Genomic DNA, 13,804 nt, shown 5'->3' with positions numbered 1-13,804 from the left:
TTTCTTTTATGAATGGCTATATACGATCAATCCATGCGTATTTGAGAGAATAATGTGAAATACACAAAGATGAAAGTTATTTATCAGAGGTGTCATAGTCAAACTTATGTCTCAGTCCCTTTGCCTCCCTAGCTGCTGTTCTTGGTTCTGCTGTCATTCGTACAGTCTGTGTCAATGGAAGAGGCAACTGAGGCTCAGGCATCTGCAGCAATCGGTGCTTCACAGTGGTAATTTAGGGGAAAATAAGCAGGGCTGCAGTTGGATGCAGATGTGGTAGAGAAATTCTTCCCCTTTAAAGAAGACAAAAATGTAAATAGATTTATCCTGAAGGATCTGACATTTCCATAGTCTGGTGAGAAGATATGAATGTGAAGTGTATAAAGAATGGGTACAGTTGGCCTAGAATGTAAAAGAGGTTAAAAGGTCTTCATTTTCCTTGTCGCAAGATTCAGTAGTCTAGGTTTTCAAAAGCTCCTGGAACAAGTAACCTTCTTGTTAAGAATGTAGTATCTTAGAAGACAATATTATCTGTTATACAAAAGCTGCAAGTTGTTTTTTTTTTTTTTTTCTCTTCAATGTATGTAATTTGTAAATATCATCCATGCAATCCTAATCAGGCAGTAAATATCACCCAGTTATCATGGTCTGAGTTATTCCTGACTGTGCAAAAGGTTTTAATACACATTCCTTTTTAATTTACATTTTTTCTTGATATCAGTAGGAAAAACAAAGGACATCAGAGATTCATTTCACCTTACTTTGTGTGTCTTTAAAAGCCACCTAATTGTATCACTCAAGATGTGATATCATAACCAATGGTGAGGAACTGGTATTTCAGGGTGCAAATTCTCAAAACACGATTTCTCTCTGCTGATTCTAAAGTTCATGTGACTTATATGTAGGTGATTGCACTGTAGATATTGATCAGCTTCAGATCTGATGTCTTCGAAATAGTACTTATACATTTGTTCTTCTGCTTTTGTTTCAGACAGGTCCATTCCAGAGTAAAAGTGTGAATTAGAACAAGGTTCTGATGTATTTCAGCTCGGGAGAAATAGATAAACTGTGACCTTTTTATTTTCTGTGACAATACACTTCCTGTAGTATGCAATATGCACTCATGTTGCATATTTTCCTATTTTATTCTTATATAAAATGTGATTTGTTTACTTTTACAGGCTAAACTCTGTTGATGTTAAGTATCAGATGTGGAAATTAGGAGTTGTTTTCACTGATAATGTAAGTCTGTCAGTATATGTATACACATACATTCATCTTCTGAAAAAAAAAAAAGATATCCATCTTAGCCTGAAGGGCTTCTGAGCATATATGAAATATTCTGAATTACAAGTAGTTTACTACATAGATAAAGAAAATCCCAGAAGTTTAAAAAGAGATTGACTAAATCTTTTCCCAGTTACATGGGTATTAGTCTATAGAACCTCAGTCTGTTTTCTCCCCTTAACCCCTTTCTTATATGGTTATTCAGGAGGAATAAGCAAGTGCTGTAAAATTGGGAAACTGTCTATATAAATTCTAGTTGCCATTTTTCATGCTGTTCTTAAACTTTACATCAGCAGTCACTTAAATACTCCTGGAACACAGTCAGATCAGCATAGTTAATGGGTGTAGAATTACTGTAATTTGTGTCACTGAAACTCTTAGCGGGATGTGACACAGAATGAGGCTAATGATTTTACTCATTTTAAAAAATGAGTCTTAAAAAAAAAAAGGAATGACAAACAAGACTGTTAAAATATTCTTCAGTTTAAGATAATGCTCATCTTATGAATGTAAATGGTATTATGATTGTGGCTTTCCTGAGTCAGCTTGTTTTTCTGGTGGAAAATATGGTAGAGGAAATATGATGTTGTAACTAGGACTGCTGGAGAAAGAAGATATAAACTGACTTCGGTCAGAAAGGGTGGAACTTGCAGGTTGAAGTTGGGACGATAACTCTCCAGGTCTGCAGAAAGCATGACCTGTAGAGAGTTAATTCATTCAGGATTAAGTCTTTTCTAAAGAAAAGTCTAATTTTTTTCTTATAAGTGTGTACTTGTCCTTAAGTCAAATAAATTAAATTATAGAGGAAAAGATGAAATGAACATTTGTAGTATTAGTAAACTAAAATAGTATTAAATATTTAAGTAGCAGTTTTAGTAGTTTGAATTAATTATATAATTCCTTTTGTTGCTTGCAAAGTCCTTTTGTTTGTCATTGACCATATTAAGGTATTAATATTTTAATGTAATTGTTCATAAACAAAAAATAATTCAAATCAGAAGACTTTTTATATAATAAACATTAACAAGTAATGGAATTGTTTCAAAATTGAAATTTAGGATGTGTTAATTTTGAACATTTCATGTGAACACATCTACATTTGCAGATTTAATATTTTTGCACAGAGAAAATTCTCAAAAGCAAAATTTGTGTAAGAAAAACGTCATGGTTTTCTGTTTAAATAGAAAGCACATTCAAGCAATTTCTACTTTTTCTTAGTGTTGTGTTAGACATAGTAGTCCTTAGGTTTTTTTTTTAGTTTATGTATTTATGTATTTTGTAATGTGCTTGTTTTTCTTTTAGTCTTTCCTTTACCTAGCTTGGTACATGACCATGTCAGTCCTTGGCCATTACAACAATTTTTTCTTTGCTGCTCATCTTCTTGACATTGCAATGGGATTCAAGACGTTACGAACTATCCTGTCATCAGTGACCCACAATGGTAAACAGGTATCAACTTTTATCTTTTTTTGTTTACGTTTTTTGTTTGTTTTGTTTTTTTTTACTGATAGACTGCACAGGAAAGATCACTTCTTGTCTTAATTCAGCTGACCGCTGAAATCTGCTGTGCTGGTGAGAAAACTTGCCAGTGAGATTTATAAGCAAAAGAACGTGGCACTAGAATGCATGGCATTAAATTTAGTTTCTAGATGTTATTGTGTTACTATGTAGCCCGTAAAGTTGCTGTTCAGAATTTTTTCAAGATTCTTCTAAAGAAAGATCCAGCTGAGATCCAGTTATTCTTTCTTTTGGAGGGCTGTTTGAGAGCCTCAGCTCCCTGGTAGTAAGAAATCATTTCTTTAAGAAGTTATAAAATCTGACATTGCATTTCTGATTTTAAGTAGAGAAAATAATGAAGGTTTTTCATCCATTGAAATTTGTTCTACGAACAGTGTTTCATGTAAAGTGTTCCTCCCTTTTGATGGCCTTCCGATTTCAAAGAACCTTTTTAACACTTTTTTGATGATAAAAAACAAAACAAAACAACAAAAAAAAACCATCCTTGGTCTGCTTAGAAGACCTTCCAGCAAGGCAGCTATAATTGTGTATAATTTTGTCTTCCAGCTTGTCCTAACAGTAGGATTACTGGCAGTAGTGGTATACTTGTACACAGTAGTGGCATTCAATTTTTTTCGCAAGTTCTACAACAAGAGTGAAGATGGTGATATGCCAGACATGAAATGTGACGATATGTTAACAGTAAGTCTTAGTTTGCTTTCTGCTTATTTTCTTAAACTGTTATGTTTTTGCCCTGTCCTTTTTGTAATTCCTGTTCATACATTTGTATCATTAGCCAGCAAGAGAAAGACTGTAAGGGAAAGCAAAGGAACAAATACAGTGAACATCCTTAAGAACTAGATATACTCTGCATATCACAGAATCATCTAGGTTGGAAGAGACCTTCAAGATCATCTAGTCCAACCTCTGACCTAACACTAACAAGTCCTACACTAAACCATATCACTAAGCTCTACATCTAAACATGTTCTAAAGACCTCCAGGGATGGTGACTCAACCACTTCCCTGGGCAGCCTATTCCAATGCCTAACAACCCTTGCAGTAAAGAAGTTCTTCTTAATATCCAACCTAAACCTCCCCTGGTGCAACTTTAGCCCATTCCCTGTCGTCCTGTCACCAGGCACGTGGGAGAATATATTACACAAACACTTATTTAAAGGAACACGAGAAACGTGACAATATTTTTTTGCTATAATTTCTGCAAAAGTGAAAACCAGCTAAAAGCCGTGAACCTGAGCTCAATCAGTTAAAGGGCAATACTGCTAAATCTGGAGGTTCTAAAGGCCATTCAGGAGAAGGCAAGAACTTTCATGAGTAGTGTAAGTTCTGAAATGCTTGTTAAAGCTTGAAAATCCATTACTTTCCCCTTCCATTAGTTGCCATGATTATCTTTAATTGGCATTCTGTTGCTAAAAAGTTATTTTTTTTTTTACTTACTGAGATGATGCCAGGCTTTTCAGTTGTAGATGGTAAGAAGAGCTTAAATCGCAAAGAACATCTAGGCTGTGTTGTTGTTAATATCTCTCTAAAAGTAATCTGCAACAGAGTCAAATATATTTCAGCATGTTATACAGTATGAACCACTTCCAGGGAATTGACACCATTCATTTTAAAAGCCCAGTAATCAAATAAACTGTGAAAACAGACTAACATGTCTATATTTTTGTCCAGTTTGGGACCTTCAGTACAAGAAAGACACAGATGAACTGGAGTATAGTCAGTGGAGAATCACTTAAGATGGTCAGGTGATGCAGCACTTTCCCTGGGAGGATCCTAAGTGAACTGGGCTTGTTTGGCCTGGAGTAGAGAAGGCTTTGAGGTGAGGATGGGGCAGCTTAAGAGCAGCTCCCCAGTGTCTAAAGAGAGGTTATTGGGAAGAATGAGCCAGGGATTTTTACAGCAGTGCATGGAAGGAGACCACAAAATGGAAGAAGGTATTCTGGCTGGATGTAAGGAAATATTTTTTCACTTTGAGGAGTACCAGGCAGTGAAACAGCTTCCTCAGAGAGGTTGTGCGGTCTCCATCCTTGAGAGGATTTAACAACCTGACTGGATAAAGCCCTGAGTAACTTTGTCTAAGCTTATAGTGGACCGTACCTGGAGCAGGAATTTGGACTTGGAGATCTCCTGAAGCCCATTCTGACTTATCATAGAATCTTAGAATGGCTCGGGTTGGAAGGGACCTCAAAGATCATCTAGTTCCAACCCCCATGCCATAGGCAGGGATGCAACCCACTAGATCAGGTTGCTCAGGGCCTTATCTAACCTGGTCTTGAACACCTCCAGGGATAGGGCATGCACAACCTCTCTAGGCAACCTGTTCCAGTGCCTTACCACCCTCTGAGTGAAGAACTGCCTCCTAATCTAAATCTCCCCTCTCTTAGTTTAAAACCATTCCACTTTGTCCTGTCATTATCTGATTGAGCAAAGAGTCACTCTCCATCTTTTTTATCTGAAAATACACCTAAAAAAAGACTTAAGTATTGTACAGGAGCAAGCTAGAATAACACGCAATAAATCTATAATTAAATAAATATAATAAATCTGCTATAAAATCAGGGTTGTTTGTAAAAATGGTAAGACTTGCAATGTGAAATGGGGAAAAAAATAAAGGTATTGATAATATATTTTAATTTTCAGTAATTGAAAAATAACATTGACTTTAAATGGTGAAATAAAAACTTTCTGTAAAATATTACGTTTCTCAGCCATTGGTCATTCAGCATTGTATGTTACTATTATAATTTTCTTACTCAAGGGATATAGGAGTAAGAGCAGTATAGAAGTAAAATAATGGGTCTTTCATATGGTTAGCTTTTTGGAATCACTACTTTTTGATACAGTGAGAATTGTATCTGTAGTTAACAAAAGTTCTTAAAGAAAAAGAATCAGTCTTCTTCAGGCCTCTGAGTTTGATAGCATAATCCTCTATTACATGATAAACTGGATTTTTTGCATTGTCAGCACCCCACGACTGTACTTATGGCACCCCTTTGCAGCACTGGTGTAGACTGTTTCCATCCTTAGCCTGTCCTCTGCACAAACATACTGAAAGGTTGTATTTGTTTGTTGTGTTTGTTTGTTGTTTTTTGTTTGTTTGTTTGTTTTTTTGAAACATCAGAGATGGGACAAGTCATTCACTTTTGAGATAGAATAATGGGAAATAGATTTGGTGGTAATGGTACTTTCTACTAGCATATTACTGTACTGTATGCTGAAACATTTGGACCTGAATCATGGTATGCTGGTAGGCTCAAGGTAGTCATAATATAATCTTTTTATAACATATGCATTATACATATTATATACATTATATATACATTATATACATTATAACATATACATTATACATACAACATTATAACATATAATCTTTTTGAACCATGACATAAAGACAGAACATGAAATGCTGCAGTTTCAGATTCACAGCAGCATTTCTGCCCTTTCAGAAGTATCCGTAACCTGGAAGAGAAATAGATGACTTCACGTAGTATTTCTGCTAGAACATAGACCAGTGTCTGCCAATTACTGAATTTGAAAAAATTGATATTTTTACTCATAGATGCAGACAAACTTTTTTGTATCTTTGTTTGTTTTTAGTGCTATATGTTTCACATGTATGTTGGAGTACGTGCTGGTGGAGGAATTGGTGATGAAATAGAGGATCCAGCAGGAGATGAATATGAAATCTATCGGATTATCTTTGATATCACTTTCTTCTTCTTTGTGATCGTCATCCTGCTTGCCATTATTCAAGGTATATATATGTAGCCCACTGTGACTGAAAGCATTATTTAGCAGTACATGGATCTCAGTGCTACAGTTATCCTATGCCCAAGATTCAACCAGGACAGATCAAAAAGCAGATTTAAAAAGTAAATCACACCCAGCTGGCTTTTATCCATATGCTGTTCTTCCTAGATTCTGTACAGTCAGCAGGCTCTAACTGGATCAATATAGAAACAAAAAAGCTACTTGCCACAAGAATACTGATGTCATTACCATTTCCATCTTCCCATTGCCTCCTCTAAAAGACTCCTGTAAATGATCAGCAAGAGAAGTGATTAGAAAAAATTATTATTGCCTCCTGTCAACTAACAGGAAAATAACAAAAGTTTTATGCCTATAAGAATGTTTTCTCACTTCCTACAAAGGAGTTTAGAAGGCAATTCTGAGCTTCTATTATGTTGTTTATAACTCTTATTCAAGCAACAGGTTGTTTTAAAGGATTTGCAGAGGATGTAAAATTTTTCATAATCTCAAGTAGTTTATCTCTTACTGCTTGTTTCTTATTTTTGTGACTGGGTAAAGAGTAGAAGCCTTAGCTGTCAAGCTTGAGAGTAATTCTTACCTGGTATTCATCAGTTTTACAGCACAGTAATTTTGGTAATGATTGTGGAGTTATTCCATACTTGTATCAGTGCAACCAAAGGGAGAATCTATAATCTGAGCCATCTTCTCCCTGAAATGGCCCCTTACTTCTGCAGAGCTCTGACAGTGGAACCTCAAGCTAAATGACAACCATAGTGAGAGAAGATGCATACAGCTCTGGAACTCTTTACATCTGCTGTGTAATACATACCTGAACACTGTTAAATGTACAGTAGTGTTCTTAGCGTGTTAAAGCCTCCATTGCTGCAAACCCAGGAACGTCTTTATGTGCTTAGTCAAGGATAGAGCACTGCAAATAAAACAGAAGTTCGCGTATCCTATATTTTATAATTCCAAATGGTACTGTACTGGTACCATGTTACAGGTAGCTGTTTTCTTTGACTTGCTCATTTTCCTTCACATATCTGGATGTTTTTGCATTTGTTGGAAGGTATATCACTTTCTACTGTTTCTACACAAGACTGCCGTTGAATATTATTTGTCAGAGTTGTCCCTGGATTTCCAAATATTCTTTGTCACAGTTCTTGAACATTAACTATTATTTTAACTTAATCCCTAGGTTTAATTATTGATGCTTTTGGTGAGTTAAGAGATCAACAAGAACAAGTTAAAGAAGACATGGAGGTAAGAACATCCAGTTGCTGAACCGTACACTGTTTTCAGGTTTCCTCAAAAGAAAACCAGTTCAATCAAAGGGTAGTACAGCCAGTGGATAGTTTTTAAATTGAATTCAATTTTAATTGAAATACACAGTTCTGTAGAGGATCCAATGCCATACAGTGTCCTGGGTAAGATCGTATTCTTACATCTCAGTTCATTCTATGGAAAAAGTAACTTAGATTTTTTTTTTGGTTGTTGTTTTATTTATTGCATCATAAGAACTTAAATAAGTAGTTCTGTTAGTACAATTAAATAGTCTTTAGACATTTTTATGAAGAGAATACTCTGCTAGCATCCAGGTTCTGAATAGCATTTACTGCTCTTTGCTCTGTGCTGTGAAAGTGGCATGCTATTGACAGGTACTAGCTGCTACTTGCATGGGACACAAACACTGTTTGTCTGCACTTACATTCTGCTCTATTTAATATTTGTTTGCTAATTCCTAGTGTTTTTTAATACCTCCAGATAAGTGTGGACTTTTTTTTTTTTTGCTGTCAGTGATAAATCAACAAAAAATCATGCAAAAAAAACCCTAACAGTTTATTTTCTCATGACTTCTTAAACTTTAGACTGTATTTTCATTGTTTTAAACAACAAAAATCTTTGTATGTTGCTGTATATTATGAATTCCTTGGATCTTCTGACTAGAGTTTTCTAACAGCTGTTAAAACTGCCATGATGCAGTTCATCTCAGATGTAATTTTCTTTGGTTAATCTACGTGTGAGTATCCAGTACTTGCTGGTTTTCTCTTCTGTCATTTAAGTGTGAATGTAATAATTCAGAAGAGTGTTGAGAAAGAACTGCTGTGTTGTGTAATCTAAACTAAAAGCATATTCAACTTCAGCTGAATGAACACAACAAGCGGTTGAGGTAAATGTTGCCATGTGCTACAATGAATACTACTTATAACGTTCAAGGAAAAAAAGTAACAGCTTTGACTGACAAGTTCAATGCCATTCTTTCTCCTCATATCTGTTCACTTATAGGTGCTGAAGATTGATTGATTGGTTTATTTATTTATCAAACAGAATAGGTTACTCTGATGGCAGTTAATCTTCTATTCAAGTGTTTTGGCTGAAGCATCCAGTGCCAGTCATTAAAAGAAAAACCTTTTTGTTCAGTGCATGTTATAGTTGATGCATTGCCATTTTGAAGAAAATTGCTACATTATAGGGTGGCTGTTCTCAGGAGGGTGCAGGGTTCTATATAGTGTTGAAGTGTTGTGTGTTTTTTCTTTTAGACAAAGTGCTTTATCTGTGGAATAGGAAATGATTACTTTGATACAGTGCCCCACGGCTTTGAAACACACACACTGCAGGAGCACAACTTGGCCAATTATTTGTAAGTACAGTAAAAATGAACTTCTTGGTAACTCATGACCCCTGCAGCCTCTGCAAGTACCTGATTAGCTCTATTGCATAAGCACGAGTCAGTACCATTTGGCTTTGATGTGCATTCATGCTGCCTGGATGAATGAACGAAAAAAGGAAAGAGGCTTTTTTTTTTTTTTTTTTTTTTTTTTGTCTAGAATCCATGAGAAAGAAAGCTTGAGCTTTCCCTTTATTAGGAAAGCTGTTCTGACTTTATGAGGCAATATAATTTCTGTGGAGGTAGAAGCAGAGAATGAACAAACTTCAATACCTTGTTTCCAATTTGGTTGTGAGACACCAGTTTTGTGTGAGCTAGGATATGGAAACTGGGAATCTGGTATGTGGCTAGTTAGTATCCTTGATTTCTTAATGATATTCAGCATTTTGTATTTATTAAAAAAATCAATGGCTACTCTCTATGTCTAAGTTAGTGTCTGTCGGCATGAAAATGTCTATTACATTTTTCAAATAGCTTAGAAAAATCTTCATTCAAACAAAGTACTCATTTATTGTAAATCACTTTGAATCTTCTGCATTTTCTGCTATTCATTGAAAAATGAGTGAATGTTAACATTTTGAGGAAAGTATAAGTCTGGGAATATCATCATAAATATAATTCTGGAACTTGTAAGTACTTGAACAAAATTTTCTCACATTTTTGTACACAACATGTTGAGAAATACCCATCAATCTGTGGGTTGCCTAGTGCTTCCAGATACTGTATTCATAATAACTCTTTCTTTGATTTTAGGTTTTTCCTGATGTATCTTATTAATAAAGATGAAACAGAGCATACAGGACAGGTAGGTGAACAACTCCATGAATGCCAACAGTTATTAAACGAGACTGGTTCTAAAATAAAAATCATTCTGTCTTGGCAAAACTAAGAGTATTCTAATGAATAATATCCTATATGGTAAGTAACTTAATTGTCATTCTTCTAAACAGTTCTTAGGATTTTGGTTGTTTGATGTTAGATTGAGTATTAATTCTCTAATGTTTCCTATTTTGTTATTTGGCCTGTTATTCTTAAAGCATTACTTACACAAAAAAATATAAATACAGACTATAAGCAAAAATAATGAGAAGCAGAACATTTAAGCATCCTGTGAAAGCAACATTCCTTTTTTTTTCTTTCTCATTTAATATCATTCATCAGTTATATGATCTTCTATTTTTACCTTTCTAGATAAGTCAGTATGAAAGCACTTGTGCATGTATATGAAATGAAACCTGTGAAAACAATTTTAACAGTAGGTTTCTTTGCTGTTTGCTGTTCAAATGGACCTTTGAAATCCATTTTTTAATGCATTATGTGTATGGATGCTTTGAAATGACCGATACAGAAATTCAGTCAAATTTTTGTGACAGAAAAAAATCTGCTTATGTTTATGACCAGTTTTACTTGAGCTTTACATTGCTTCTAGATGTGAAATTACAATTAAACTATCTGGTCATCTCTTGTGTGTTTTCTCTAGTGCTTTTTGGCTAGGTGACAAAAATGTAAAATCTACTCTAAACTGATAAAAAAAAAAAAAGGCATGCTTGATGTTTTCTCATTGAATCAATTTAAGTTATTTAAATTTTGTTTCTTCCAGGAATCCTATGTATGGAAAATGTATCAAGAACGGTGCTGGGAGTTTTTTCCTGCTGGTGATTGCTTCCGAAAACAGTACGAAGACCAGCTCAACTAAGCAGAGATGAGGATTTCCACTTGAAAATACATCCATATTTCCCAGCTCTTTTGGGAATATCCAATAGATTTCTTAAATCCCCAAAGCTGTGTGCTTTATGGAGCACCAAAGCTCTGTTTTTAATGACCCAACTGTGCTTTTATTTTCTTGTGTATTTGCTTTGAGAACACTGGAGTAAAGAACAATGAAAAATAACAGCAACTCTGGAAAACAAACCAACCACTTGCACATGCAAAAGATATCCCAATACATAACATGCTCACATAAGAAGAGACTTGAGACAGCTTATTTCTGAAACTGCCAGATGATGCCCTTGTCTATAAAATCACACATGGGGTGATATGGTAGCAACACTCATTCAGTCTATTTATTTCATCATCCTGGAAGGAACTATATGTAGTTCACAGAGCACTGTAAAAGATTGTTGTGGACACTAAGTTGTGGGGAAATAGTGCCTTACTATATGTGGGTTGAGCTATGCAGAAGATGAGTGCATGATGACATTGTATTTTTTTTTCCTTGTTTTTTTTTTTTCTTCTTTCTTCCAAGTTAATATTTATTTTTTGTTTTTAGTTGGTTTGGGAGGAAGGGGTTTGATTGTGCACATCTTTTTGTTAAGACTGGAGTGTCTCAGGACAAGATTAGGTTATTCTCATCAAGTTCATTTCACATTTACCTTCCTCTTTAGCTTTTGCTCTTATTTTGGTAATGCTCTGATACAACACTGCAACTTTATGAAATCTTTGTATGAAGACAAGAAGACTGAAAAAAACACTTTAACAAGAAATGTTTCATTGCATGTTTATTATGCAAGTTTAAAACAATCAAAGAAACAACCTTCAAAAGCAAGTTGATCAACATGAAAAAAAACATTCACAATAATTATTTCCATAGTAATAAAGTGTTGTGGGCTTTATTGTACATCTGGAACAAGTGTCATCAGCCAACAATGTATATGTTATGAATTTGACAGTACTTTGGGTTTCTTTTCTTTTTCTTTCTTTCACTTCTGCCACCTGTGATCGATAGTGGAGTTGAAGATTTTCTTGTTAAATTATTTTTTAAAATCAAAGCTGAAGCAATATCCATTCAGGGATCCCATCAGTTGCATCATGAAACACCAATGATGTGTATGTCACTCCATTTTGAGTCCTTTTCAATTGTAATGCCAGTCTTTACAAATAAAAAGAGAGATTCAGAATGGAAATGAGGTGGTTTTGGGAGCATTTGAGGTTTCTTACTGAGTCTTTTTATTAATCCCTGAGTTAATTGTATCCACGTCAAAACAAGCTTAAGTTGCTGTTTTCTCAATGAGTTTTTTTTTTCTTCCCCTCTTCTTGCTATTCCGTTGCTCTGTTTCATTTTCTTACAGCCCACATCTTTGTCATAAAAGTAAGTCTGTATCAGTATTCGGTTGTAACTTTGAAAAGTTATAACTAAGGGAATAATCCTTTAAGAATACTGTATACTGTATTTAAAGCCAGGCTTTCAGTTCAGTGGATTATGGATACTGCTACTCTGAAATTGGGATCCTGTTGAGGATTCTGGTTTCGGTTGTCCCAGATTCTACAATATTTGGGACCAGAGGCTGGGCAGTCTGGTGATGGTGGGAAAAGAGGGTAAAGCAGCACCAATTTGTATTAAACAACCTCAGTCAGTTTGGATTATTCATTCTAGCTTTGTTTCTTAAGTTTGGCACAATTTAGGTGTTTTGAATCCACCTTTCTTTGTTTGGTGTATTTGGGCTAGAAATTGGAGTTTTCAGTAACATGTCTTTTTGGGTATTTGACATGAGAATAGTTTTCCAATGGGGCAAAGACAGACACACATACATTCATTTGGTCTTGCAGATTTTGTTGAGGAATTGGTAGCTAAAGATTCTGACTGATGTTTCAAGATCCCTTTGTTTTGAAAGCAATTTCAGATGGACTTTGTGGGCAAATACGGGAATAAAAGTGACGTGTTTCTTTAACCTTAGCCTTAACTTCACCTTGTTGCCTTCAGAAATCACAAGGCTTCTGGGACATCCTTGCTGTTAAATCCTGTATACAGTGTCATAAATATATGTGAAGCCACACTAGAACTCCACTCTTTTAGTGTGATATGTAGCGATTATATGGTGAGACAAAAAGTTTTACTGTACGTATGAAAAATCTTCATTTACTGAATGAAGTTTATTAATAGCTTTCCCAAAAGTTTTTCCTACAACTAAGAATTGGTTCATTAAATTTTACAGGATTAGTGTTCACTGCTGAAAGTGACTGGAAACTGGCTTCAGTAGACCCTCAGAGCCTGGTCATACTGACCCCTGTGGAATGGCTGGGGAATTTCGGTGACACCCTGAAACTTGACTTCCCTCTTTGATTCGGTACACAAAAAGTTGCTACTGGGAGCTTATTTTTATTTTTATTTTTTAATACTTAACACATTCAATTCAAGAAAATAAACTCATTTTGAAGTTAAAACAAAGAATACATCTCATAGGGGACTAGTTTATTTTAAAATTATGTATTTCCTGTGTTTCTTACTGTTTCTGACACTGATGTCTACCTTTAATGGGATATTATTATTAAGGCAAATCACTTACTATGTGATATAGACTGAGCTACCAAGCTAGTACTGTTTAATTTGTTTTAGAATTATACAAAACTGAAGAGAATTCTTAGATTTTATTTTAAATGGCTAACCTTACTGAGACAAATGCAATTTCTTGGAATTTATGTGTTGTAAAAGTGTCAGTAAAATAAGCAATATGAGCATATGAACACAGCCAACAAATTCACTACTTGTACTGCTTTATCAAAAAAATTAACATTGACATGTCCTGCATAGTAGCACAATGTACAAGAGCAGCTAATAATATGTCACTTGAAACACTGCAATTT

General features: G+C 34.9%; 1 protein-coding gene across 4 annotated transcripts in view; it reads left to right on the top strand.

Moving 5' to 3' along the window:
* Window positions 1-12,126, top strand: part of RYR2 (ryanodine receptor 2) — a 423,080-nt gene extending 410,954 nt beyond the window's left edge. For all 4 annotated transcript variants that reach the window (XM_080588287.1, XM_080588286.1, XM_080588285.1 and 1 more), the window contains 8 exons: window positions 1,179-1,239; window positions 2,587-2,733; window positions 3,349-3,483; window positions 6,403-6,559; window positions 7,754-7,818; window positions 9,096-9,196; window positions 9,977-10,028; window positions 10,824-12,126. In XM_080588287.1, the coding sequence (XP_080444413.1) occupies window positions 1,179-1,239; window positions 2,587-2,733; window positions 3,349-3,483; window positions 6,403-6,559; window positions 7,754-7,818; window positions 9,096-9,196; window positions 9,977-10,028; window positions 10,824-10,919 (814 nt within the window). In that variant the 3' untranslated portion in view covers window positions 10,920-12,126. The remainder of the gene's footprint in view (window positions 1-1,178; window positions 1,240-2,586; window positions 2,734-3,348; window positions 3,484-6,402; window positions 6,560-7,753; window positions 7,819-9,095; window positions 9,197-9,976; window positions 10,029-10,823) is intronic.
* The last annotated feature ends 1,678 nt before the right edge of the window (window positions 12,127-13,804 follow it).

Source organism: Anser brachyrhynchus, assembly GCF_964034855.1.
Source record: "Anser brachyrhynchus genome assembly, chromosome: 3".
In the NCBI taxonomy this organism is placed as follows: domain Eukaryota; kingdom Metazoa; phylum Chordata; class Aves; order Anseriformes; family Anatidae; genus Anser; species Anser brachyrhynchus.
The sequence above is the reverse complement of the archived record's forward strand: the minus strand, read 5'-3'. Positions and strand labels throughout refer to the sequence as shown.